This window comes from Carex rostrata, chromosome 25, assembly GCF_964058835.1.
Source record: "Carex rostrata chromosome 25, lpCarRost1.2, whole genome shotgun sequence".
In the NCBI taxonomy this organism is placed as follows: domain Eukaryota; kingdom Viridiplantae; phylum Streptophyta; class Magnoliopsida; order Poales; family Cyperaceae; genus Carex; species Carex rostrata.
Window position 1 is genome coordinate 3465382 of NC_135942.1, and position 27863 is coordinate 3493244.

The following is a 27863-nucleotide window of genomic DNA, read 5'->3' on the forward strand; positions in this document are numbered from 1 at the left end:
AGAAACAACACGTCAAAAGAAACGATTTTTATTCTCCACGGAGAATTGATTGGGCTGGGCTTACAAGCTTTTCCAAAGGAAATTGTCTATGGGCTTATTTGTTACAAAAGAGAGAGGAGAAATGTATTTGGGCTATGGTCGTTAAATTCACCAAGAAAAATAACATTAAAGAATATTTGGGTAAATAACATGGGGCTGATTTTATAAACTGGGCCTGGATGATGAGCAGCCCAATTTAATGTTAACAAAGCATTGTCAGTAGGAATTTTTCTCACAAACTTGACAATGGTAAGCACATGTATCTGCTGAATATATCATTTTAAAAAAAAAATGTACGGACGATCCAAATTGACATTGCAAACATGGAGCTGTTCATTTTTTCCAAAGGAACATTTCTATGAGCTTAATTGTTATAGACGAGGGAGAAATATATTTGGGCTATGGTCTTTAAATTCAACAAGTAAAATAGCATGAAAGAATAATGGGCTTAATACCATAACATGGGATTGATTGTCTAATTTGGGCTCCGAACATGAGCAGCCCAATTTTATGTTAAAACATCATTGTCTACAGCAATTTTTGGATAAATATTTTAACAGACCAGTTTCAACTTCATGCAGAGCACGAACTGCTTTGATTCTATGGTTTGTACACTGCATAAAGTCAAAACTGCTCTGTTAAAATCTTTACCCAATTTTCCTCCACCGATTGTATCTTAGTTCATAGAACCAACTAATTCCAGAATAATCTATGATACCCACAAACTTGACAATACCAGGCACATGAATCTGCTGAATTTTTCTTCTTTTTTTAAATTGTACGGAGGATCCAAATTGATACTGCAATAATGGTATCACATGGTTTTGCTGTTCATTTCTATGATACACTTCGTTTCATCAGAATTGTGTGTTGTTCTGGCTCCAATAGCACAGTGAGAAATGGGACCAGACCAGGCGATTTTTTCTCGTTTTGTCAACTGATTGAAAAAACCAAACAGGCAACAGCATAGAACACCCAACTAGACAGCGACAACACAGCATAAAATTTTATCTCTGTTGAAACCACTTGAGCATGTTTGTCATTTTTGTATAAAATTGCAGCGTCATGTTGAATGATTTTTCATATTAGTAGTTAGTAGTACGAGCAGATGGGATTAATAGGCGTCGAAATCAAATTAAGAATGTTTGATTAAGGAATTCATTTTTGAGAAACTAGCAATCTTAATTAAACAAAACAAGCTTTATACTGGCCATGGATAGATTGTCTAGATTTAGGTTTATAAACAGTGACAATGGTAGACTGATAAACGGTCGGATCAGTTTTTATGCAATTTACATTGAACCTCTCCTGTCTCGTCGATACCTAAATTTTTTCTTTACCTTTTGTGGATAAACAGTCGGATCAGTTTTATTTCCTATGGTGTGCTCTAGAGAGGGATAGAAAAAGGAGGTGAAGAATAGATGAGAATGGAATGGAGAAGATTAATATATTTAACATCTTTGTGTTTTGATGATTAATGGGAAAAAATGAATTTAACTTTTCTTTCTGTCTTATTTTTTGTTTTGTTGATTAAAATTTAGAAGGTTAATAAGAAATTCGGTAGCTATTGTAGAATTGCAATAAAAAACTTGTATGAGAATTATATAGGTAAGATATAAAATTGAACGTTTGTATTATTTTTTCTAAAAATATTTACAACAAATTTTTTTTCCATTTGTTACATCCGAAATTGGAAGGAAAAACAATTATATTTACGATGATATAAGGTTAAACTTTTCACCTCCTGTACCATTTACCTTCGACATAATTTTGTTAACTAAACACGATTCAACATAAAATTTTCTTTTATTTCCATTCCTTCCCTTCCTCTACTCTCCATCCAAATAAGGTGTAAAGAAAGGAAGGGGAAAGCTCGAAAACGACGGGTTGCCCACGACGTTCACCTACTCCAGAAGAGGGGAAACAGAGAGGGAGTGGAGGGGAGGAGTTCCTGTTCGGAGGGGAGAAAGGAGAGGGGTGGTATTGATTTTTAACGAAATTATCACTTCCAATTCGGGGTGTAGGATTTTCTGTTCAGAGATAGAGAACCCACGTTCCTCTTCTTCTCTGTCCCTTTCCCTTCTTCTATGGACGCTGATTTTGGAGCACACTCTTTACTCTTAGCGTACACGCCTTTCATCCAAACATGAAACCAAAAGCAAAATAGAATACGTATTTAGAATGGGATTTACTTAAATAAGCACAATTTAGATCTAGTACAGTAGAAAATAGTACGATTAATTAATATAATCCAGCAATTAACTATACAAAGACAACTAAGTGTGAGATCGATCTTAATAGATATATACAAATACAAATAACAATTGACTCATCAATGTTGACATTTCACTGTACATAAATAGACTTTTAAATCAAGTCATAAATACAGAGATTTTGTACATCGAATACGTAGCAAATCTGCAGAGACGCCCCCTGAATTTTCATGTTAGAGACACAAATTATTTAATCAGAAAACATGATTATTGATCAGTGAAGCATGCAACGGAGATCCCAATACATCATTAATTTAACATGACAACGGCGTTCCAATATAAATTATAATTTAAATTACATGGCGATCCTCAAAGTTTTGAAGTGTTTACTTTCGTCCTAAATTTTACATATTCACAAAAAATTAGTTGTGATATGCATTGTGTATTTTTTTCTGTGTTGCTATGTTTTGTTTTGTATTTTTTAGTCTGCTGTGTTTCTAGTTCAGTTTTTTAGAGTTGTTATGATTCTGCTACTTGTTTGCTATGTGGCATTTTTTGTATGTTTTTTTACATTCTTTAGGTTCGGAGGTTGTAATGACAAAATTCTATTAGTTTCAATGAAAACTGGTGGGTGTTCCCCACTATTTAAAAAAAAAAAAATTCATATATGATATAGGTTTTCACACGGAAGTCTTTAATTGAAATCAGTTAATCTAACTATAATGGTTCTGGTTAAAGCACTTCATTTTTTTTTCTATTTGCTTCAGTTTATTCTAAAAGTTATGTTCGTTCAATTTCAAATTCTGTGCATTTGAAAACGAGCTAAACCAAAATATTACCACATCAAAACCGCAATGCATACAAATAATAATACGACAACATGTACATTTGATCATGAGTTCATGACATAATATCAGCAATAATACTACAATCAATACAATTTAAAAATGTAACTTTAAGAACCAAAACAGAATTTATAATTTTGTAAGGACCATTGTGTAATGTAATGTAATGAATTATGAATCTAATCTCGATATTTTTTTTATTTTAAAGCAGACATAACACAAAATAAGGGGCGCATTACGCTGGCCAAAGAAAAGTCAAATGTCGGTTTCCAAACTCAAGGTCTAGGTCTAGTTTTAGTTCTCGGTGTTTGACGTCAGCATCTTTAGAAAACATCTTTAAATTTGTTTATTAGGAACTGATTCAGACCTCCAGAACAGCACAATAATTTTTCAATGATGGCGTAACTCGTGAGATTTTTTTTTTTATTTGAACAATTTACGAATGAAACGAGTTGACTTAACTGATAGTGATTTTCAAATTAGTGTAAGAATAGAGCAATTGAATTTAGTAGATGAGAATAGAAAGAAAATAGTGATTTTCGGATTAGTGTGGAAATAGTGTTAACGTGGTGCTATTCTGATTGGTAAAATTTTTGTTTAGTTGTACATTAAAATTAGTAAGAATAGTGTTGTTCTCGAGCTATTCAGATTAGCAAACGTGTGTTTGGATTGAATGTTATTCCGAACAACAACACTATTACAAATTAGCTACTATTCTCGATAAAAAGACTTTAGTTTGGATATTACTTTGGACAGAGATCAGTTTGTGACCATATTAAGTATAACTTAATTTTGTTGTCTTTAAAAATATATATATACTATGTAAGTTTCATGTCACATGATCATCGTCAAAGTTATACTAAATTCAATATCCATACAATAAAAAGGAGAATTCAACGAAAAAGTGAATATAAAATATTTATGTACTTGTCATGGGATGTATATAATATTTTCTATCATTACGTGTTACCATTTTTCTCCTTTACAATCAAATTGTTTACTAATGTAAAATATTTTTCCAATCAACAAGAAAAAAGATGCATAAATAATCCGGCCAATTTGAGATGATAATTTGAGTATATATTTGGGGAACTGTTACAAATTCAGTTTAGTGCCAATTGTTTTCTTTGCTCACACGTTCACAGCGGATCTTGGATCTATAAATAAAAGATAGTTTAAAATTTTAAATCAACCTATTGCTTCTTGGTTTTCAGGTGGTTTTGACGATGTTAGAAGCAATTATACTATTTTTGGCACTGAAAGCAAGATCAAATTTTTAATCTTATCCAGTAATCTTTTTTTTATTTTGGCTTTTTCCTTCTGTACAACTGTACCAATAAATTTTTAGAAATAAGATTTTTTTTTTAATCTTAGTATTGATGATATATCAACAAATGACACTGACAGACTTGCTTAAAATAAGTAATGTATGTTGTTCATTTGAATTCAAGTTTGACTTGAATTCAATGATTACAACTTACAAACTTCCAAATTTGATTCTTTGATGGGGTTAAAACATTTTCTAGGAATTTGAAATTAGTTAATATATACTTACTTTTATGATTCATAAAAGGATGCGTAAAAGGATGCGTGTGTAGAATAACAACTTAAAAATGTTGATTTTATTTTGCAAGACAGGTTTACATTCCAAGTTTTTTTAATTATTCAAGTTAGATTTGTATAACATGGTACAAAAACATTGGAAAAAAAAGTTGCACCAGAGTATTATATTTTTCTATCTCTTAACTCATATAATTTTTTTTTTACAAAACATGTAAAGTAAATTAAAACAAATAATTTTAATATACTGAGGCTATTCCTATTCGGCAAGAGAGAATTAAGTCTCTGTAAACTTCATTTCACCTTCTTTAGTTGCTTCATCTTTCCGAACATTGATTCCATATCAAGAATTAAGAACCCTCATTTGACCTCCTTTTACCCCAAATCTTAATCCTTATTCGAACTTTAAGAAACCTCTATTATTGGATTAAGCTTCCTCGGTGTCTATCTGCAGATTAAGACAACCGAACAACTTAAGTCTATTTTTTAAAACTTATTTGTTACAGTAATCTTTTGATAGCTTAATGTTAAACTAATTTTATACAAATCATTCAAGAAATGAAAATGTTTAGGTTTTATCTTTAATTGATATTACCGTCATTATCAACGAATTGCATTGATATATGATAAAATATTCAAGCTAGCTGAATACTTATCAAAATATAATTAATTATGATTATATTACTCTATAAATAAAGTATGCATATTACTTATTTTTGATGGAATCAATTAAAAAAAATTCATTCCTTATACAATTATCTCCTTTTTACTTATTCGTTATTATTTTTTTCAAATAAATACTAAATGAATAACTACATAAATTAATATACTAAGAATAAAAACATGGATACATGAGCTCACTTTGGTATTGAGACTTTTTTGTTGTTGAAAGAGATGAAATAAAACAACTAAACAGCAGGGAAGGGAAGGTAAGTCAAAAAGGACAAGCACGTGCCACGAAGCGGCGAAACATTCGCTAGGCTTTAATCTGACAAAGCTCACACGTGCGGTGAGTCATTGCATGTCTGTGGGTCCCACCTTAATATGCGGGGCAGCGTGTCAAGCCAGAAAATACTCTTTTGGTTTCCTTTGACTTGGACCAAACTTGTCGGTCCAGCCTGGACCCGAATCCTACCTAAGCGCTTTGACCTTTGTCAAACCATGGAGCTATGAATCAAGTTTTGCTTCTTAATGTTTTTTTTTTTTTTTTTTTCTTTTTTCTTTTTAAGATGGGAGAGAAGAATATTTCTTAGAGAGGTAATTTTTAGTTTAGGAAGGGGATGATGGTTATTTATCCCACCAAAATTTGTTGATTTTAGTTATTTTTGTATATTTTGGAGATGGAAATCAAATAAGTATTATTTATTATTATGGACCGTAATTTAAAATACATAATGTGGTGGATGGAGTTTGAACTCAAGTCTTTGCAATCACAAAATAGAAGTTTGACTATTAAGTTACAAGTAAATATTTGATGCTGGATTATATAAATTTAAAAAATAATTAATACATATATTCAAAATTTTAAAATCATGAGAGTGGTTTAGCACCCCTATCAATACATCGTAGATCCGTCTTTGCTTGTATAGAGAATTCTGACATACTTTTTATTTTCCTCTATTTTCTATTTCTCAATTTCTTTGTTTTTTTAAACTGCTACCATCAAGGTATTCTCAGTTTCTTTTTCAGAACAATGATTTTGGAGTAGAACTAGAGTGTTTCTCAGTTCACTAAGTTTCTTTGTAAACTTAACTCTAAATTTATCGGATTGGCTTCAAATAACAAATCCGAACCGTTGAAATCCATCGATCTCACGAGTGATGCGTCTATATGCAAAAAAATTAAACTTTCGAATTAATTTAGTATAAAGTCAAGCAGTCATAATTAAAAGGTTTATAAATTTATTTTAATGCATTCATTTGTTGGACGTAATTTTACCACTTGTCTCTATACAAAATTAATTTTAAAATTTAAAATTTCTATATGCAGACACATAACTTGTAAGGTAGAAGAATTTCAACATTTCAGATTTATCGTTTGAAACCAATCCGATAGATTTTAGAGGTAAGTTCACAAAGAAATTAGATGAAATTAAGAATACCATAGTTCGACTCATGATTTTGATCTTTTTGTATAATATCCAAAATTAATAAAATGATTACATGAGATCAATGTTTCAAATAGAACGCTCCAACTTCCACAAATTCATTAAATGAAATTTAACACTCGTTATTCAATTTCTCGCTGCATCCTTTTAGTATATATCGTTTTTTTTTTTCGATGCTTGGGTATTTTTACCATGTTTATTATGAGGTACATGTTTTGAAAAAGAGCAGAGAATAATCCTCCTAAATAATCCATCTTTGTTATTTATGAACTGCAAAATATCCAGTTAATAAAATGCAATCTATGCGACCGCATATGCGTATTCAGTGGTAATCCATATAGAAATATGTATACGGTCGATATATACGGTTCAGCATATGTGGCCGCATATTCGGCCGCATATTCAGTCGCATATTACCGCATATTTGTTTATATGATACCGAATATTACCTCATATTACCGCATATTATCATATATGGCCGCATATGACCGCATGCTTTATATATATATATATATAGAGAGAGAGAGAGAGAGATGGGCTATGGTGCATTGCAATGCATAAGCACCCTTGTGCATTGAACCATAAATCATCGATTCAAAGTCCAAACGACTGATCCAAACCGTTCATCTTGTTCTCCATATTAATATGTGCTTGGAGACCAAATTTTACATTTTTTGAAATTTTTTTACTATTTTTTTTAGATTTATTGAAAATCTGAAAATCCGGATGAACAGTAAAAACAGTAAAAAAATTTGGACCACCGGATCAGCAATTTTCAAAGTGGCTTAATAAATAGTAAAAAAAATTCAAAAAAATGTAAAATTTGGTCTCCAAGCACATATTAATATAGAGAACAAGATGAACGGTTTGGATCGGTCATTTGGACTTTGAATCGGTGATTTATGGTCCAATGCACAAGGGTGCCTATGCATTGCAATGCACCATAGCCCATCTCTCTCTCTCTCTATATATAGAGGAGGGTTCCAATACCTCATTTTTTTCATACCTCATCATAACTCATATTTTATATTTTCGTTTTCAAAGTCCAAATTGTCGATCCGAACCGTTCAATAAAATATTTATACTAAAATATGCATGGAGTTGAAATTTTATATTTTTTGGAATTTTTTTTGCTATTTTTTAAGATAGGTACAAAATCACTGTTTTTGAACCGTTCAAAAAACAGTGATTTTCTACCCATCTTAAAAAATAGCAAAAAAACTCCAAAAAATATAAAATTTCATCCCTAATCATATTTTAGTATGGATATCATGTTGAACGGTTCGGATCGACAATTTAGACTTTGAATATGAAGAAAATGAAGATATAAAATATGAGGTTTGATGAGGTATAAAAAAAATGAGGCATTGGAACCCTCCTCATATATATATTTATAAGCTGCATATATATGTCCGCATAAAATTACGCATATACGATCGCATACTACATATACGGTATGCGGTATGCGGTGGCCTTCCGCATACCGCATAGGAAGGCCACTGCATACCGCATAGGAAGGCCACCGCATACCGCATAGAAACTGCATTTAATAACATTGAAAATATCTATGAAAGGGTGTGAACTGGAAGCTTCCAGCGCTTCAGTTGGTGTTTATGTTAATAGATATAGGTCATAATGTTTATACTTTATACAGTGTTGGTGGGTTTGTCTATTTATTTTAGTGTTTATGTTCAACTCGAGAACTACTTGTCTTAATTTCAAATAATTTTGAACTTATGATTGCATTTCCATGTGCACATATACACAGTTTAAACAGATATTTCCATGTGCACATTTATGGTTCTATGAACAGACATTTAGGTCTGCATATTGGCGTCATGAAAACGATTGTGTTTGTACGTGGTGTGGCGTTAATTAATGGCGGCACTAAAAGGTACATGGGCTTGTAATATGCAATAAATTGGTTTTTTTTTAGATGAACTCAAATTTTAAATGTAAATTTTAAAGAAATGGTTTCTAAAAAAAATTCAGAGAATCGTCTAAAGATGTTTCCACTGATCAAAACACAAATCTCCAATATTTTCATAATTTTTCGGATACGGATTGGATATTAAATACTACGGATATGGATCAGATATCGGACGGATACAGATATTAGATCTAATATTTTCATTATAAGTTTGTTGATTACAAAACATATATCATATTATCAAAACATTGATCACTATGGATATGTAATTTAATAAATCAATTTAAGAATATATAGTACATTTGTTGTGGTATAAACGGTTGGATACGGATAGTTAAAATTCTAACCGTATCCTTATTCGCTGTAATTTTTCGGATACGGATGCAGATACGGATAGTCTCGAATACGGATCAAATAATTTAAGTAATTTTTCAAATTCGGATGAAATCAGATAATATCCAACCCGTTTACACCCTAAGTGTGCCACAATTTAGAGATGCAAGAAAATCACAACACCTCATCACCGAAGAAAAAAAAAAAAATCTCTTATCAGTCATCAGATGCAACACACAAAAATGCAAGAAAATTAGAACGAAATTAGAGAAGTATGATAGAAAATTGATAGAAATGGAATATTGCATATTCCCGTAACTACTTGGAGAGTTTGCCGCGCTGTCTGAGTGTCTGTTGGCATTTTCTTTTTGTTTAAAATATATTTTGAGGTCACATAACTTGTTTAAAATTTCATCTTTAATCACTGAACTTTCAGTTATCCGTTTTTAATTACTGAAAAAGATAATGGAACGCTCAAATTTGGAAAAAAAAAATATTAAGTTCAGGATCCACTGAGAAAATTTATCTTTTTCAAGTACTGGTCCGTAATGCACACTATTTAGCATTGTTCTAAATATCGTGCTATTGCATTTTTGGACCTTAAATGCCAAGCTATGGGATAAAAGTGCGCTATTTTAGTTACGACCGCTATAGCAATAAGAACGGTCCGCTATTTGCGCAACATGTTATAGCGTACGCTATGCTACATAGATTTTTATATAAAGGACCAACTGAAAATTAATTTTAAAGATCAGTTTTTTCAAGGTTCAGATTGATTTTGTTTTTAAATAGAAAAAGATAGATCATTTATTCCATGATGCTTAGATTTTTTTTAATAGAAAAAAAATATATAATTTATGCAATGATGCATAGTTTATTTTGAATGGAAAAAATAGATAGCTTACGATATTATTAGAGATATTTTAAATAACAATTTGGATTTTGTACTTGTTCTATATGAATATTCTAATTCTTTAATTAATTTTGTATTACTTATTGCTTTATGAGACTTTAAATAATGCTGATAATAAGTAGAAATATAAAATATAACTTTTTAAACATAAAAAACTATATAGAATAGCTTTTGTTATAACTATGTTATTCGCGAAAGCTTCTTTTTTAGCCTTTCCGCTATGATACGATAATCGCTATTTATAACCTTGCTATTTAGTATTTAACAAGAAGCTAGAGATCAGTACCTCCAAATTTTCTTTTAAAATAAAACAAAGATGAGGATAACAAATATCCAGCAATGTTTTTAGACTAAAATAGAAAGTTCAAATTTTCAAACGAAGGATATATAAGTTAGAATATTTTGATTAGTGCACATAAGATTCACCAACCATCAACATAAATTAACCAAAAAAAGCAAAAGACCATATTATAAATAAGGTATATAAGATTCAAATTCCACACTTATTAATAATAATTTATTATGGCGACAGAAGAAGTTATTACAACATAGAGAAACAATTGAAGGATTCAAATTCAACTTTGTTCCTAGTCCCAACAACTAGAAGAGGAAATTAAAACTTTCAAACACTACAAAACAAAACCAAACATAACCAACATAACAATTATAAAATTGATGTGCATCTAAATAATTTCCATACAAGTCCATCTAGTAGAATTAATTCGACGATTGAGGCCTCTATATATGTCCTCTACCTCCCTAAATTGTCGCTTACCGTGTCTGCGAGTATTGTAAGCCTCCGTGCCGTTTTCATAAATTCACTAAATAAACAAACAAAACAAAAAATGTTTAATGTTAGAAAAAGGTTTTTGTAATAAAACAAATAGAGTGAGGCTATAATATCATGCATAGCGCATATAGTATGTACTATGGATCAATATATCCATTTTTAAATACAAACATTCGATCTGAACAGTTTAACAATCTCCATATGAAAATGTAATTGTAGGAGGACCAAATTTCACATTTTTTAGAAACTTTTTACCATTTTCTTAGATAGCTAGAAAACCACTTCATCTAAAGATTGTAGAGCATTCAAAACAATGATTCTCTATCTATCTAATAAAATATTTAAAAAATTCTAGAAACGTAAAAGTTAGTCTGCAAGCACATTTTCATATGAAAATTATGTTGAACAGTTCAAATCGATTTTTCCGACTTTAAAAACGAAAGTGTTGATGCATAGTATGGACCAATCTGCGCTATGCATAATACCATAGCCTCACATAAAACAAGTACATTTTGGTATGAAATTTTATAATATTAATTTTAGAAAAACCTGAAAGGTTCATCACCAGTCTGCTTCAGAGCTCCCGCTGCGTCCCTATAACGCACATGCCTTATCAATTCTTCTTTCTCGACACCAAACATGTTCGCTAACCTTCCATACAACTCCTCATATGACTCGAAACCTGTCAAATCGAGCGTTCTTCCCACATCCTCAGACTCCATGAAAACCTTACAGTGACCCGTTTCAAACCCCAACCCCAACCCTGGCCCTTCAATTAACACCTCACGTTTTGTGGGACCCGCACCAGCAGCTAGGTCCCCAGATCCCCCGAGGGATATCTGCTTCTCAGTAAGTATCGGTTTACCAAAGAGCATTATATACGGCTTCTTAACACTCTTTTCGGTATCTATTTTGTCAGGAGTGCCTATGGTGAGAAAGCACGAGACATTCTCTTGTTTCACATGGTTTCCAATGCACGGTCTAACTTGTGGACCCAGTGGGCCCAGTTGGGCCAGCTGAGTCAGATGTCGGTCCGGAGGTGAAAAGCCGAAAAGGGCATGCCTGGCTCCCTGTATGCCTAACAAGGGATGTTGGGTGGGGCCCGGTACAAACCCAAGGGGTGTACTGGGGAAAAATGGATGGGTAAGGTTAAGGTGGGAATGTAGAGGATGTGGAAGGTCGGGTGGTGCAGGAATGCACAACTTTTTACGGGGTGGTGAAAAGGGGGCTAAATGGATAGCTGGGATGTTAGACACCAGTTCAACCAACCATGGACTTACACGCTTCACATTTTGTAGCAAGTCAGGTTCATCCCAAGTTACCTGCAGATGGAGTTATGTACGTAACAAAATTACTCAATCCGCGGACCATGAAGATATTTGGTTTAAATAAAGAGTTGTACTCAACATATGTTTCAGTCTACGAACGGGAGGTTCAGATCATATACAGGTTTTGAGGAGATCTTTCAGAAGAGGCCTCGACTAATCAATGAACTTTTTATAAACGAGATTATGTAACTTGAATAATGTTCTTGATTGCATTTAATAACCCCAAATATCAGTCTATTATACTTGAGACCTTTGTCATTTTAAGAAACTAAATTATTTTTTTGTCATTTGTACTATTATAGCTAGAAACCAACAAACTAATAGGTAAATGGATTTGGCTTCTTAAGAGCTCGGTGGGCCTTTGCCATAAATAAAAAGGATCATATTTTCCCAGAATTATGACACACTATAGGGTGAAAAAAAAAAAAAAACCCTAGTAGTAAAAAACTAGTTACTAAGATTTACCTGGAGTAATCTCCAAGGGGAATTGGGCCAATTGATTGGGTCCGCCACCTGTACGCCGGAGACAGTCCCCATGAACCAACTAATCCTTGATGAATCCTCAGTCTCAAATGCCATCTTGAACCTCATACCGGGAGCCCAACGGGTGCGCATTGAGGACCGCACCAGCCCAGCCCGCACACAGAACTCAGGGGTGCTAGCGCGTGGGTAGTACACTACTTCAAACAGCCGCCCCTCTGCTGCCAGCCTGGCAGCCTCAACAATTGATTCCATATGGATTCTTGATTTCGAGTTGTTGCTTGAATGTAAATTGTGCTTCGAGTGAATTCCTGCACACAATCAGTGGAATTTAGTTGGCTACACATCATATCAGCAGTTGTTGTACTGGAAACAACTAGTACTGCTACAAGTTTTTTACTGTGGTGGTACAGATACTAAACCTGACTGGTACAAACAGGTCACTACCAAAACCTTGCTGCATCATTCGTACAATTCACTCTTCCCTTGCATTTATACCAAACTATTTAACCGTATACTATTTTATACCTCCAGCGCAGTTTTGTAGAAACCAAAAACACTAACCAAAGAGTTAAAATTTACCTTCATCTTCTCGGAGGAACATAGAAAAGCCACAATAACCCCAGCCGGTTGACTCACCAGTACCAACTCCAGTACTAAGTCCTCTCTTAGCCCTCCTAATACCGACACATAAATCCCCATTGTCAGCTCTTAGAAAAACAATCGAATCGCCAGCCACAAGCTTTTTATGGTTCACAAATGTGCTCCAACCAGTTGTCAATAAATGCCGTCTAGGGGTACCACGATATATATGCCGAAATTTCCACACTGTACCATGCACATCCTTGGCTAACACTGTCTGTACCGGTGGGTCCGCTGTATAGTCCAATCTTGGAAATATCGTCTCGGCACAGTACCTTGGAACAGAGAAACCACCTCCATTATTGGCATCAGACTGAGTTAGGGTTTTTGCAAAAGAGGCAGGTTTTTCTGGCTCGGGTTGAGGGCTGTTTCGGTCATTTTCCAAATCAGATTCGTTTGCCCCAACTGGGACAAGGCCGATTTTTGCAAAAACCTCGTCAGTGTTGGTGTCAGCTAGGTACTTGATGGAGGACACGTGGCAGAGGATCAATGGAGGGACGTTGCGGCAGGGAGGCAACACTGGTACAACCTCATGAGGAGAAGTCACAGATAAGTGCTCAAAATGGCCTTGTGGAAAGTAGTAGACTTTGGACTGTAGAGATGGCATTTGCACCATGCTGCCGGCACAAGCATGCCAGAGTTGTGGGTCCAGGCACCGGTCCGACGAGTCCCTGACTGGTGGATCCTTTGGCGATTCCATGAAAGTTATCATTTTTCAATTTTTACTTCTTTTAAGTTCTTCTGCTTGTTGATGCGCTTGTTGTCTACAGAAGGCTACAGAGGACAAAAAGGGAAAACTTTGAAGTAAATAAATAATTGGATATTTTTCTACCTGAAATTAATTCGGGTTCTGTACTTTAGAAAGGCGAATAGGATAATTGGAGTATAAGGAAGAAAAATAGCTCGAATTCTGTTTCTTTCCTTGAAGTTTGAGGTAAAGGATAGCTCAAATTTTAGAAGAACGCTGATACCATATTACCGTAGAAAAGCAGAGACAATAACACAGTGTTTTTCCAAAGGAATATCGGTGATTAAATAAATACGACAAATTCAAGAATTAGCTTATACCTTGTAAAAAAAAATGCTCAAAAAAATAAGAACAAAAATTAAAAAATGTAGACACGAGCAACAACATTACACTAAATTGACAATAAAACGAGATGAAAATAAAGTGATTAAAACAAGATCTCACCTCTTTCTTTTCGAAGTTGGAACTGGAAGAACGCCAATTTGAAGAGAAAATTCAGACAAAACCAGCAACTCACAAACCCTCAACACGAAACTCGCACAGATGAAGTTAAATCCCGAAAAAATAACAAAATTAAAACCAACAAAGCTCAGAACGGCCCCAAAATCCCATCTTTGCCTGAGGCGGAGGTAAAAGTCGCAAACTTTTTCATGAAAAATCCCTCATTTGCCTCAGCAACAACAGAGATTGCTTACCCAAAATCTCTCTCTCTCCCTCCCTCTCTGAGAGCAGCACAGACAAAGAGAAGGGTATCAGGCTATCAGCACACTAAAGATTCCCACCAAATAAAGCAACGCAAGTGGGGGTGTAGATGATAAAACTGGGTTCTGGGGCCGAGTTCCTTCCCACCGTCTCTCTCTCTCTCTGTCTCTGTTAAGAAAACTATAGAAAAGAGCTGTATTAATCCGAGGTCTTTTCAGTCTTCACACTTTACACTGTGACAATCTCTCTCTCTCTCTCTCTCTATCTCGTGAACGACAATCAGGATATGCTACCAGTCTCCAACATTGGCGCTCCAGTCTACAGGTGATGATCTCACTGATATAGCCCCACTGCGTCACGAGAAAGTACACATTTTTTGCCTTGAACTTTTTTTTACTCTGCCATAAAAGCCGACTCCGTATCCTCTGAGATATCTCAACTTTTGCGTGACCGACGTGTCCGGTGCCTATTCGGGGGTGATGTAGGGTCAGTATTATGTGTGCTTTGAGATTCGTGTAAAACTTATTTAAACTGCTGGGATTTTCCATAAAGTCAAGCAAAGTTTGAGATATCTCAGAGGATACGATTTCATAAACGCTCTTAGGCAATAGGCATGGTATAAAACGTCTAGGGAATTAATTTTCAAAAAGGTGACGATACGGATAACACAAAACATATATGAATATAGCAGTAATTGTAAAAGAAGAAAGTGGGTTGAAATTCGTACGAATATATATTTAAGGGTAATTATATCTTTCTTCATCTATTTTTTTCATATTTTTTTCTCCAACTAACTAGTTTTTTATTCTAACTACCTTTGTTTCTTTCATTATATATAAATATTTGCGCACGCTAGTTGTAAAAAATTTTAAATATTAGGCGGCCCTTAAATAGTAAGTGGTTCTCCTAGATAGTTAGTAGTTATTTAAGTAGTAAATGATTAAGAGAAGATTACAGGGTAGCTAGATGCTCCCTATATTTAAACTTAATAAAAATGATTTTATGATTTAAAATGCTCGTAAAACATTTATTACGAATCGAATGGTTTAGTTCCGACAAAAATATCACCCGAAAAAAAAGTAAAAGATAATTGTAATAGTATAAAAAAATTAAAAATTAAATAAAGAGGTCACATTAAGCCTGGCTCTTTAAATTAATTTTTCAAGTGTAGTGTTTTTTTTTTTTTTTTTTTTACTTTTGTAAGATTGAAAAATGATCAATACATCATTGCCAAATCAGTATATTTTGCTACTATTAGGGAATCTTGCCAAAATTATATATCATCATAACATTTTTTTTCTTGGTCACAAATTACAAATTTGTGCGTGCTTACCAGCTCCAATTAAAAATTCAACTCATTATTCATTTTCGTAGGAATGCTACTACCATCGGCATTTTTTTTTCTAATTTTTAGAAATAAATAATTATCAAAAACAAGATGGATTGCTATTTTTTAAGTTCACTAGGGAGAGGCTAATGAGGTCAAATTAATAATTTGGTTTCATAAAATTTCCTCAATGTGTAGTTGCCGAAATTTTTATTTATATCATATTCCAAAAAAAAATAAACTAAAAAAACTATATTTTCTGGAGAATTCCAAAAATATCTGGGCCTCTAATTCAATCTGCAGCTCTATTCTTGGAGGGGTCACAGATTGAATTGGGGTCCTCCAAAAAACCCAAAAATATATTGTAATATACTGATATTTAGGTTTTTGGTTGGCCTCCAATTCAATTTGCAACCGTCCAATAACGGAGCTGCAGATTGAATTGGCACCCCTGGTATTTTTGGAATTTCTCAATTTCATAGGTGTTTTGACTCTTTTTTTTTTTAAATAGTGTTAATAAAAATTTCGGTGTAGTTGTTATAAAATCGGTAGGACCGTATACAGTTTAATAGGAAAAAAATAATTAATCTTGTTTCTAACAAAAATATAAAAATTGTACCATCAGGCCGTAATGTAAATAAAATAAATAAAAGATAGTACCATCAGTTACCATGTCGACGACAGTGAATTATGTAGATTTGAGTGTCCAATAATTTTCTTAAAAAAAATACTATATATATATATATATCTATAAAAGGAGTAAATTGGGATGGTTATACGTGTCCATAGACCTATTCACACTTCCACACTATCAATCAACAAAGTTGATTTTGGTGTTGTGCGGCTTCTTTGCTAGACAAAACCAGCTTTGTTCTGTAACCATATCTCCAGACTAAAAGGACATCGTACAAAAAGAGATGTCTTTTACGTATCTGTGTAAAATTACAGAGGACTTATCTCAAATTTGAAAAAATCAATGGGACTTTAGTACAAAAGTAATTGAATATTACAAATAAACGCCAGCGCGCTTGCAAAAGTGTTGAATATGACTATATTACAGAGAGAAATTTTAAATAATCAACTATAGTACAAAATTATGAATATTAAAAAGAAAGCTGATAATGGTCCTCGTATTATTACCCTGAAAAATTATCCCAAAAGTTGACTATAAATACGCCAGAAAGGCATGAATTACACTTAGGTCTTGTTGGGCGCGTCCATGAAAATAGATGTAAGTATAAAAAAAGTAAAAATTTGAACTGTTTTTTACTGCTTTTTTTTTTTCCACGGAAACAGTAATGCGGCCAAACAGAGTCTTAACGTTTGATACATAAGACTAAGAGCATCTATATTCTAGCAACTTCAGTGAGTTTCTAAATAACTGATAATTACTTTTTAGAAATTAAGATTTCTAAAGTTTTTAACTCTCACATCTTTAAAATTAATTTTAGAGTTTCTATTAAGTCACGTCAGTAATAAATTAAAAAAGAAAAATAATTTGAGTCAATCATTTGGCCAGTATAAAATTTATAAATAATTTCTTAATAAGAAACTTTGTTGCATAGTTTCTAAATAATAAATCCTCTTACATCTCTGAATTTAGATTGTAAATTGCTACATTAAATTAAAAACTCTTATAATATAACGATGTAGATGCTAATGTAGAGATATGATTTTGAGTTATTTACAATTGTTGTAAGAGATATTTATACTCCTTCAATAACTTATTAATAACAACTAGAAAGACATTTGTATATATTGCTGCTTTTGAGCATTTACCATTGTTCAATGAAGTGTGAACTATTTTTACTAACTCGTTTAGTAACTAATCGTACGTAACTATAAAGATTCTTGTAAAAATATGCAACGTCTAGTTTTGAAATATTTTTTTATGTGAGTTACATTGTCATACTAATTTAACTTGTTATTAATGAGTATGGCTAGTAACATCAGTGTCTTTCAGTCTATATTACACCAACTTCAAAACCTATCGAATCGACTTCAAACGATGAATCCAAATCGTTCAAACCGATCTACTTCATTAGTTGTACGTTTACATGTAAAATTTATAACTTTTTGAATTTATTTGATATCAAGTCAAACGGTCAAATATATGAGTTTTTAAGTTAATTTTAATACATTCATTTTTCAATTTGTTTACCGTTTGATTTGATACTAAAATAACTCGAAAATATAAAAAGTTTGCATGTAAATACATTACTCATAAAGTAAATTGATTTGAATGGTTTAGATTAGTCATTTGAAGTCTATTCAATCAATTTTGAAATTAGTGTCATGTGACACCGATGATATACTAGCCGGACTCGTTATTAATACATACTGCTAACAACTACGACAATTCCTAAGTTACAATTTTCACAGCATGCTCACTTCTCAACAGAGTTATTTATACCAACAGTAAAAAATAGTTACAGTAATAGCAGTAAATATTTATGCAACCAATTAATATCTAGGTTATTTATATTTGTGGTGGCTTTTATTGTATTAAAAGATTTATATGAATTATTATGCGCTGGAAGTTCTCGCATCAAAAAATCTTGAAACTGACGACTACAATTTTTTTTTCTTTTTTTTTTTGTTGTTGAAAAATCGTAGGTAATTGCATTGATTTGAAAAAAGTTACAAAGTAGCTGTTATATTATATTACATTAGACAACGAGTGTCTTTCAAAGCATGCAGCTGTAGATAAAATAAATGCACACATGGTAATTATATCCATCATGTGGACACAAATTTGATCATCTTTGCTAGATTGTAATTATAGGAGTCTATTGATTGTTTTCATTGTGTGCATATATGTCTTGGTTCTTCTGGCAGACTATATTGTATCGAACTCTTCCATGTGCACAGTCGAGAAGGCACTGAATCATACCAGACGGGGAACTGAATCAGCGGACTAGGACAATCACCGCTCAGAGAAGTGTACAACTGAAAAGGCTCTGAATCAAACTGAATCACGAACTAAATCAACCGGACCAGAACAATCACCTCTCAGATGAAGAGCCGCCAATGTTTAATTGAATAAAAGCACTAACATGTAGGGATAATTTTTTATGTACTTCTCGTAACATGGGCATTTCTTATTTACCCTCTAAAGATCAAAATTATCGGATTAAACCTCTCATCTCTTTTAACATTTTTTTATTTATTCCTCATGTAATTACTCTTATGTTAACTTTAAATTATTAAAAAATCTTAATTTGTGTTTGATTAATAATTAAGGATATTAATCATTCATAATTTTTAATTTTGCGGTAATTCATGAAAAGTTCCCACAAATAAAATTTTATACAATAATAAAATATATATAAAATGAAATTTGAAAGAAAATTAAAACTTAGAGAATTAAAATATGTTAATATATTAGTTTTTTAATCAGGTGCCCCAATAAAATAAGATCATTGTAGGAAAAAAGGCACAAGCACCAACCATATACGTACCTTCAATTCTATTATTAAACCAACTAAGATCAAAATCTTAAATCTGTTTGGATTCACAAAATTATTGTTTCAATTTTTCTTCCTCAAGAGAGTAAGAATTTATACATCTGTTTAATTCCAAGCAATAATAAAAGAAATAAAAGTCTATCAGAACATTGCCTCATGAAAAGAACCCACTTAATTCAGTCTTCATCTAAAAAAAATTCATTTACATGAAACCACATATCCACTATGAACAAGAAACAAATTAATGAGAACAAACAAAACAAAGGAAGAGATTTAAAGTTGTTAAAAATAAAAGGTGAATGCATAAAACCAATTCCTTTATCTATTATTGGGACCATGTCATGTTTACATACTTTCTCTTTTCATTTTATTTTATTTTTTTATAATAAAAAATAATATGTCGGCACTAAGAATAGTTATTTTTTCTCGAGAAATTATAGGACTGAACTAATAATTTCGGTGCTACTGTTTTTCGCAATTTATCACACTAATAGCCACACATTATTATAAAAAATGAATGAGACATAACTATTAGTTCGGTTCTATTGGCCTCGCCAATGAAGAAATCAGGTGGAGAAGAGAAGAAGAAGGAGATGGGAGGGTCCGTAGATTTTACAATGTCTACTGAAAACGGTATCTAGGGAATTAATTTCCAAAAATGAGACGATACAGATAACACATAACATATATGAATATAGCAGTAATTGTAAAAGAAGAAATTGGGTTGAAATTCGTGCGAATAAATTTAAAACTTAATAAAAACAACTTCATGATTTAAACTGTTTGTAAAATATTTAGTATGAATCAAACGATTTAGTTCCGACAAAAATATCACCCGGAAAAAAAAAAATTGTAATAGTATAAAAAAAATTAAAAATAAAATACAGAGGTCACATTAAATATAGCTCTTTAAATTAATTTTTCAAGTGTAGTGTATTTTCTTTTTTTACTTTTGTAAGATTGAAAAATGATCAATACATATTTGTCAAATCAGTATATTTTGCTACTATTAGGAGATCTTGTCAAAATAATATATCATCATAACATATTTTTCTTGGTCACAAATTACAAATTCGCGTGCTTACCCGCTCCAAATTGAAAATTCAACTCATTATTCATTTTCGTAAGAATGCTACTACCATGAGCAGTTTTTTCTAATTCTTAGAAATAAAAAAATTATCAATAACATGATGGATTGTTATTTTTTTAAGCCAATAGATGAGTCTGAACTAATGATTTAGTTCTATCGAAGTATTTTCTGTGATCGAATTAATAGTTCCCTCCTAATATTTTTCATATAGTGTAGCTTGTATTCCCACAAAATTTTCGATAATTATTGAGATCCAACCATTTTTATTAGGCCATGCTTGGCTATCACTGTGTCCATGAAAAAAAAAATTCTCTCAATGCGCACAGTCCATTCTCATTAATAAAAAAAAGTAAGTTGTGATGGTTATACGTGTCCATACACCTGAATTCGTATCCCTCAGGTTACCTGACTGAGTACAATTGAATCCGAGGGTCCGAAAATGAATTGGCACGCATCTCAGAGTACAAATAATTCTGCCTCCTCTGTCATCCCGAATCCTAACTGGCTGAGAGTAAATCGGAGCCGTCTGTTTCAATTGTCTTGAGTAAGGTACCTGGGAGGATACGGATCCCATAGACCTCTTCACAGTTCACAGTTCACACTATCAATCCACAAAGTTGATTTTGGTGTTGTGCGGCTTCTTTGCTAGACAAAACCAGCTTTGTTTTGTAACCATATCTCCAGACTAAAAAACATTGTACAAAAAGAATGTCTTTTTTGTATCTGTGTAAAATTACAGAGGATTTATCTCAAATTTGAAAAAAAAAATCAATGGGACTTTAGTACAAAACTAATTTAATATTACTAGTAAATGCCATCGGGCTTGCAGAAGTATTGAATATGAGAGATAAAATTTAAAAATCAACTATAGTACAAAATTATGAATATTAAAAAGAAAGCTGATAATAGTCCTCGTATTATTATCCTGAAAAATTATCCCAAAAGTTGACTATAAATACGCAGTTTTTTTTTTTTAAATAAAACTGTTTTTAAAAATTATAACGGTACAAGCATTATACGTGGGGAAAGCTATAAAAAAAAGACTCCACCAATCGGAGGAAGCAAAAGACTTCACATTTATCTAAAATCAGCACTATCGGTGGTCCGAAAATGGCTCCACCGATGAAGAAAAAGATTTTTTTGCCAGTGGGGTCTTTTTTTATAACTTTACCACATACAGTGTTTGTTTTGTTAAAAACATTAAAAATAACTCTATTTAAAAAGAAAATTCTAAATACGCCCTAGCTTAAAGGCATAAATTATACTTTTACGCTTGATACATAAAGTATAGATATAATTTTGAGTTATTTACAATTGTTGTAAGAGATATTTATACCCCTTCAATAACTTATTAATAGCAACTAGAAAGACATTTTTATATATTGCTGCTTTTGAGCATTTACCATTGTTAAATGAACTATTTTTACTAACTTGTTGTTTAGTAACTAAACGTAACTATAAAGATTTTTGTAAAATTATGCAACGTCTAGTTTTGAACTATTTTTATGTGAATTACATTATCATACTAATTAATTTAACTTGTTATTAATATATAATTATATACTGCCAAGTGCCAACAACTACAACAATTCCTAAGTTACAATTTTCACAGCATGCTCGCTTCTCAACAGAGTTATTTATACCAACAGTGATAGCAGTAAATATTTATGCAACCAATTAATATCAAGGTTATTTATATTTGTGGTGGCTTTTATTGTATTAAAATATTTATATGAATTATTATGCGCTGGAAGTTCTCTCATAAAAAAAATATAAAAACTGACGTCTACAATTGAATAAAAGCGCTAACATGTAGGGATACATTTTTATGTAATTCTCATAACATAGGCATTTCTTATTTACCCTTCTAATGATCAAAATTATCTGATTCACCTCTTATCTCTTGTAACATTGATCCATTTATTCCTCATGTAATTACTCTTATGTTAACTTTAATTAAATTATTAAAAAATCTTAATTTATGATTGATTAATAATTAAGGATATTAGTCATTCGTAATTTTTAATTTTGCGGTAATTCATGAAAAGTTTCCACAAATAAAATTTTATAGAAGAAAAAAATAAATCTAAAATAAAATTTGAAATAAAAATAAAACTTAGAGAATTGAAATATGTTAATATATTAGTTTTTTAATCATGACCTTAATAAATAGTATATTATAGAAAAGAAAAGGCACAAGCACCAACCATTCACCTTAAATTCTATTATTAAACCAACTAAGATCACAATCTTAAATCTGTTTGGATTCACAAAATTATTGTTTCAATTTTTCTTCCTCAAGAGAGTAAGAATTTATCAAAAAAAATATTTGCTTAATTCCAAGCAATAATAAAATAAATAAAAGTCTATCAGAACACTGCCTCATGAAAAGAACCCACTTAATTAATTTAGTCTTCATCTAAAAAAAAATTCATTTACATGAAACCACATATCCACTCTGAACAAGAAACAAATTAATGAGAACAAACAAAACAAAGAAAGAGATTATAATTCTTGGGACCAGATGCTGTCCTGTTTACATACGTTCTCTTTTATTTTTTATTTTATTTTTATATAATAAAAAATCAATATGTCGGCAATAAGAACAGTTTTTTTTTTTCTGAATAAATGGATGGGACTAAACTAATGGTTCAGTGTTATAATTTATCACAGTAACGGTTACACAATTTGAAAAATGAATGAGACATAATCATTAGTTCGGCCCCACTAACCTCCTCTGCTGAGTGGAGGAGAAGAGAAATGAGATGAGAGGATCCGTAAATTTTACTGTCTTTACTGGAATCAAATTAATAATAATTTTCAGATTTTTTATGACAAAGACATACTGCAACTTATAAAAACAACTGGAACTAAACTATTAATTCGGTCTCGTTCATGAGATCAAGAAAAATTAATTAATCTTGTTTCCAATAAATTTTTTTTTTATTAATTTATAAGCATAAAATAATTGTTCTCTTTTAGGCGAAATACACTCAACTCGTATCAGATAACATGTCATCATTAGCTTAAAAAACGACTATTTTATAGATACATGCGATAGAGAAGAACAGACAAAGTTCCAGTCATTTTTGACGGAGCATGCATTAAAAATTTAAACCGTTTAATTTTTCAAATTATATATTTTCAAAATGAAATGACGTATAGCCCAACAAGGGATTAAACAAAGTTAAAACGGTCACAAAAAAATAAAGAAAGATGCGTTGGAGATTTTCATTGGAAACAGAGATTATAATAGGGTAAATATATTAACAGAGTAGTTTTCATTCTATGCAGCGCACAAATCATATGCAATGTTCTTTTATTTTATAGTCCGTGCGCTGCATGAAGCCAAAACTGCTCTGTTAAAATCTTTACCTCCAAAGTAAATGCCAACCGGACTTGCAATTGAATTGATTTAACAATACACAATTTTGATATTTGTTTAAATTTTACGCCACACGGAAATGTAAAAAAAAAAAAAAAAAAATTGAAGTTTCGTTGGATCTTTCCCATGAACTGACATTGTACCATGTCGACGAGTTGAAAAGCGCCACGTGTCGTCGGCATAGTACAATGTCAGTTCATGGGAAAGATCTTTATAATTGTTTGGAGCAGTGTTTTATAATCGTTTTGCATGGCAACAACCTCTGAGGTATCTCATATTTTGCGTGACCTTTTGGAAAATCTCACCGTTGCAATACGTTCTGCGCGAATCTTAAAGCTCAAGTAATACTGGCCCCCTACGTCACCCCGAATAATTCGGCACCCGACACGTCGGTCACGTAAAATATGAGATATCTCAGAGGATACGCACTCAGTGTTTAAAGCATAGATTAGACAGCCTCAGTCATTTCAAAGGTCTAAAGGTGAACGAATGTTTTGCTATGATTCAATGCTTTTGATCCGGAATTATCCAAACAAATGCCTATTGGTTTACACAATTTGAACCTGTCATATTGGGATTAATATATCCCAATATGATTGATTGATTGAATAATATAAATATAAAATGTGTTCAAACTCGGATAAGTGTGGAACGAGTATTGATTTCGTGTAAAATTTGAAAATTACTAATATTGTTTGGATTCTACTGTTATATTACATACACCGCTCTAAGAGCATCTTTTATTTTAATACATAAAGAAAATTATGTATTATGATTTCTCTTTTTTTTTTTCATTTAAAGAATACATATTTGACATATAATATTGAGTCTCCTCGATCTAATTTTTTTAATTCCATCATGTAACTGGGTCAATCTCTATTTATTATTATTATTTTTTGGTGGGGTGGGGGGACTAATCAGTTATGGATTCAAAATTTTCGTTAGAGGGAAAAAAAATAATAAATTGGATTTAAATGGCTAATTGAGTTCAAAACACATTAGCTAATTGAGTTCAAACACATTAGCTAATTGGGTATTAGATAAAAAAATAATGCTCTAACTTTTTCTAATTTCTAATTCTAATTTTAACTCTAGTTACAAATCAGAATTTCAAAGAGGGGACAAATAAAATTCCAAGAAGGGGGAGGGAGGTGTGTGTGTGTGCGGGGGGGGGGGGGGGGGGGGGGGGGGTGAGAGTTAGTCCGGACCCATAAAACTATTAGGAAAAAAAAAATCAAAATCCAATGAGAGAAGAGTTACCCCCACGGTCGTCACTGATCCAAAATAGTTAAAAACAAAATAAAACAATTAATAATTATATGTACTAATTTTAGATAGCGGTTAACTAATTTAGGATAGTTAAAAGATTGGGTGAACATGAACGAAGAAAAATGCATTGAGACAATTTGTATGTTTAGATAAAAGGCACCTATATAGAGAGTGAAAATGAAAATATAAGAGCAGAAAAAAGAAGAAAAAACAAGGAAACCAATACTGTCTTCTATTTTTGGAGAGAAGAAATATTTGATTATACAGATTTGTGTGAAAATTGTCAAGTTTTTATTACTCTCATACGGATTAAATTTTGTATTAGAGTTTTTGTTGAATATGAGAATCCATCAAGGAATTATATGACAAGATGCTGACAGTGTTATCCTCAAGACCGCAAGTGCGCGCACAAGCCTCGATCTCGATATGATTTGAGATATACTATCATACAGATCAAATTTTGTATCAAAGTTTTTGTTGAACGTGAGAATGTTATCCTCAAGATCGCAAGTTGTCTTCCACATAGATCTCAAATCATATCTAGATCGAGGCTTGTGTGTGCACTTGCGGTCTTGAGAATAATACTATCGGCATCTTGTCATATAATTCTTTTAATAGATTCTCACATTTAACAAAAACTCTGATACCAAAATTTGATCCGTATGAGAGTAATATGACCCTGGCAACTTTCACACAAATCAATTGAATCAAATATATATTTTTATTTCTTAAAAAATAAATGAAAAATTTGGTTTTCTTATTTTTTTCTCTGTTTATTTTTTTTTTGCTCCTACATTTTCATTTTCACTCCTTTATATAAGAGCCTTTTATCTCAACATACAAACTGTCTCAATACATTCTTCTGCGTTCAAGTTCACCCAATATTTTAACAACCATTCTAAATTAGTAAACCACTATCTAAAGTTAATGTAGATAGTTATTAATCGTTTTATTTTAATTGACCCCTCAATTTATTTATTTTTCAAATTTTTTGTATACGTACCATATATATTTTTTATATAATTTAGAGCAAAATGTTACGAGTAGTGTAAAATTGATCACATATGCGGCATGAAAATTTTTGTGAGTGATTGAGAATTGACCTTGTTTGATTTGAGATATAGGAATGCAATTTTATATATTTTTTTATTTTTTTGAAATACAGCGTTACAACCGCATGATTATTGGTAATAGGCAATAGGCATTATGTTGCTTCAGACTTAAAATAAAATAATGAAGATGTTTATTCAGATCACTAACCACTAGCATCCACAAATTTTTTAGCATAGCAATTAAAAGGTCTAAAACACACATTTATTGTTCATTCAATAAAAAAAGTTTTTCACGGATGACTAGCAACTATCAAGTCGTACTGTCTACAAAAATGTAGGAAAGAATTTCCTGTTTTGGTCCTGTAAAAATTCAAAAATTAAATAACAAAAAAGGAAAAGTTCATTAGCACGCGAGAAAACAAGGATAGAGCACATAACATAAGCATGGCTGGTATGGTTGGAATGAATTAGACGTGCATTAATGGGATTTGATCCTGTCAAGAATCAATCATTTTCTGAAACATTGTTGCGTGGTTGTAAATCTTTCATTGGGCTACACAGGAATGACCACTGTAGTAGTACCTCATTTTGACATTGGCCTAGTGCTATTGCCTCGTCATTGCTTAGTTGGTAGACACTAGACACTACACAGGCAGTCAGGCACACAGCTTCGCAGGAAGGAATTTTTCTGGATTTATTATTTCTCCCTCCGTGTAGTTATCTGTGTAGAGATCTAGAAATAAGGATACTGGACAGATACATAGTTACATACTATCATATAGTCACAAGATTCGCAAATTAAACCCGAATAATTTATTTTTGGTGATGCCGAACCAAATGCTGAATTATTCGGTTGACCAAACTTTGACCAAATTAAACCTGAATAATTCGCAAATTTTACTATTTTTTCTCGAATTTTTCCCATGACATTTTTTTGTTTTTTTGCTCTTTTGTAAGACTAAGATCTTTGGTCTGGATAATTCCGAATCATTCCCGATTATACCCAAATTATTTCCGAATCACGAATTTTTGATCTCATCGAACCGAATCCGAATAATTCATTTGTCACTATGGTATCAATATCAAGTGAAAAATACAATTTCTCTCGAAAGAAGTTGAATTTCAAAAACCCAAAAAAAATAAAAGAAGAAAATTAAATATCGCATGTCCTGTCATTCAAAATTTTACAAATTAGATAGTTTCTTCGTAAACTTTCCATAAAATTAATGATTTTAGTTGAAGTGTTGAAATAAATTTAACACCGTTGTAAAATTGCATTGAGAGAAAATCATGCGCCTTATCTTTGCAAGTTGCAATACATTAATCAACGAGTAACATTTACTTGATGATTCTTAAACTAAAAAATTACAACATGGTTTGAAGACTTCATATGTATTCCTATTTTATATAAATTGAGGGAAAACCGGAAGCATGTCAAATGATCTAATTGCATGTTGCTTTTATATATAATATATACATGTGATGTTATTAAAAATCATGTTCAAATAAAATATAACTTGTTTCATTGTTTGTGAAGGAACTGATGTTGATCGATAAATTAAACTACACGATCTCATATAATTTGATAAATTATATCGTAACTAAATGACTAAATTTATTTCCTTACATATATGGCAGTTTAT

The 27863-nt window shown here is 31.8% G+C and overlaps 1 protein-coding gene across 1 annotated transcript; it reads right to left on the reverse strand.

Moving 5' to 3' along the window:
- Positions 1-10447: 10447 nt before the first annotated feature.
- Positions 10448-14652, reverse strand: LOC144576294 (auxin response factor 18-like). The gene is made up of 5 exons (XM_078326621.1): positions 14373-14652; positions 13121-13954; positions 12524-12849; positions 11280-12052; positions 10448-10761 (listed from the first exon to the last, which is right to left on the reverse strand). Exons 2-5 carry the CDS (start codon positions 13890-13892, stop codon positions 10692-10694), a joined length of 1941 nt encoding a protein of 646 aa, XP_078182747.1. The 5' UTR covers positions 13893-13954; positions 14373-14652; the 3' UTR covers positions 10448-10691.
- Positions 14653-27863: the final 13211 nt, after the last annotated feature.

Bases quoted from the DNA above. Each gene is read 5' to 3' on its own strand.
- LOC144576294 (XM_078326621.1), bottom strand. From the start codon at position 13,892: ATGATAACTTTCATGGAATCGCCAAAGGATCCACCAGTCAGGGACTCG. The intron at 12,053-12,523 runs GTAAATCTTAGT...CTCCATCTGCAG, and splicing joins CCCCTTGGAGATTACTCCAG to GTAACTTGGGATGAACCTGA. The intron at 10,762-11,279 runs GTTTTTCTAAAA...TTGTTTATTTAG, and splicing joins ACTGGTGATGAACCTTTCAG to TGAATTTATGAAAACGGCAC.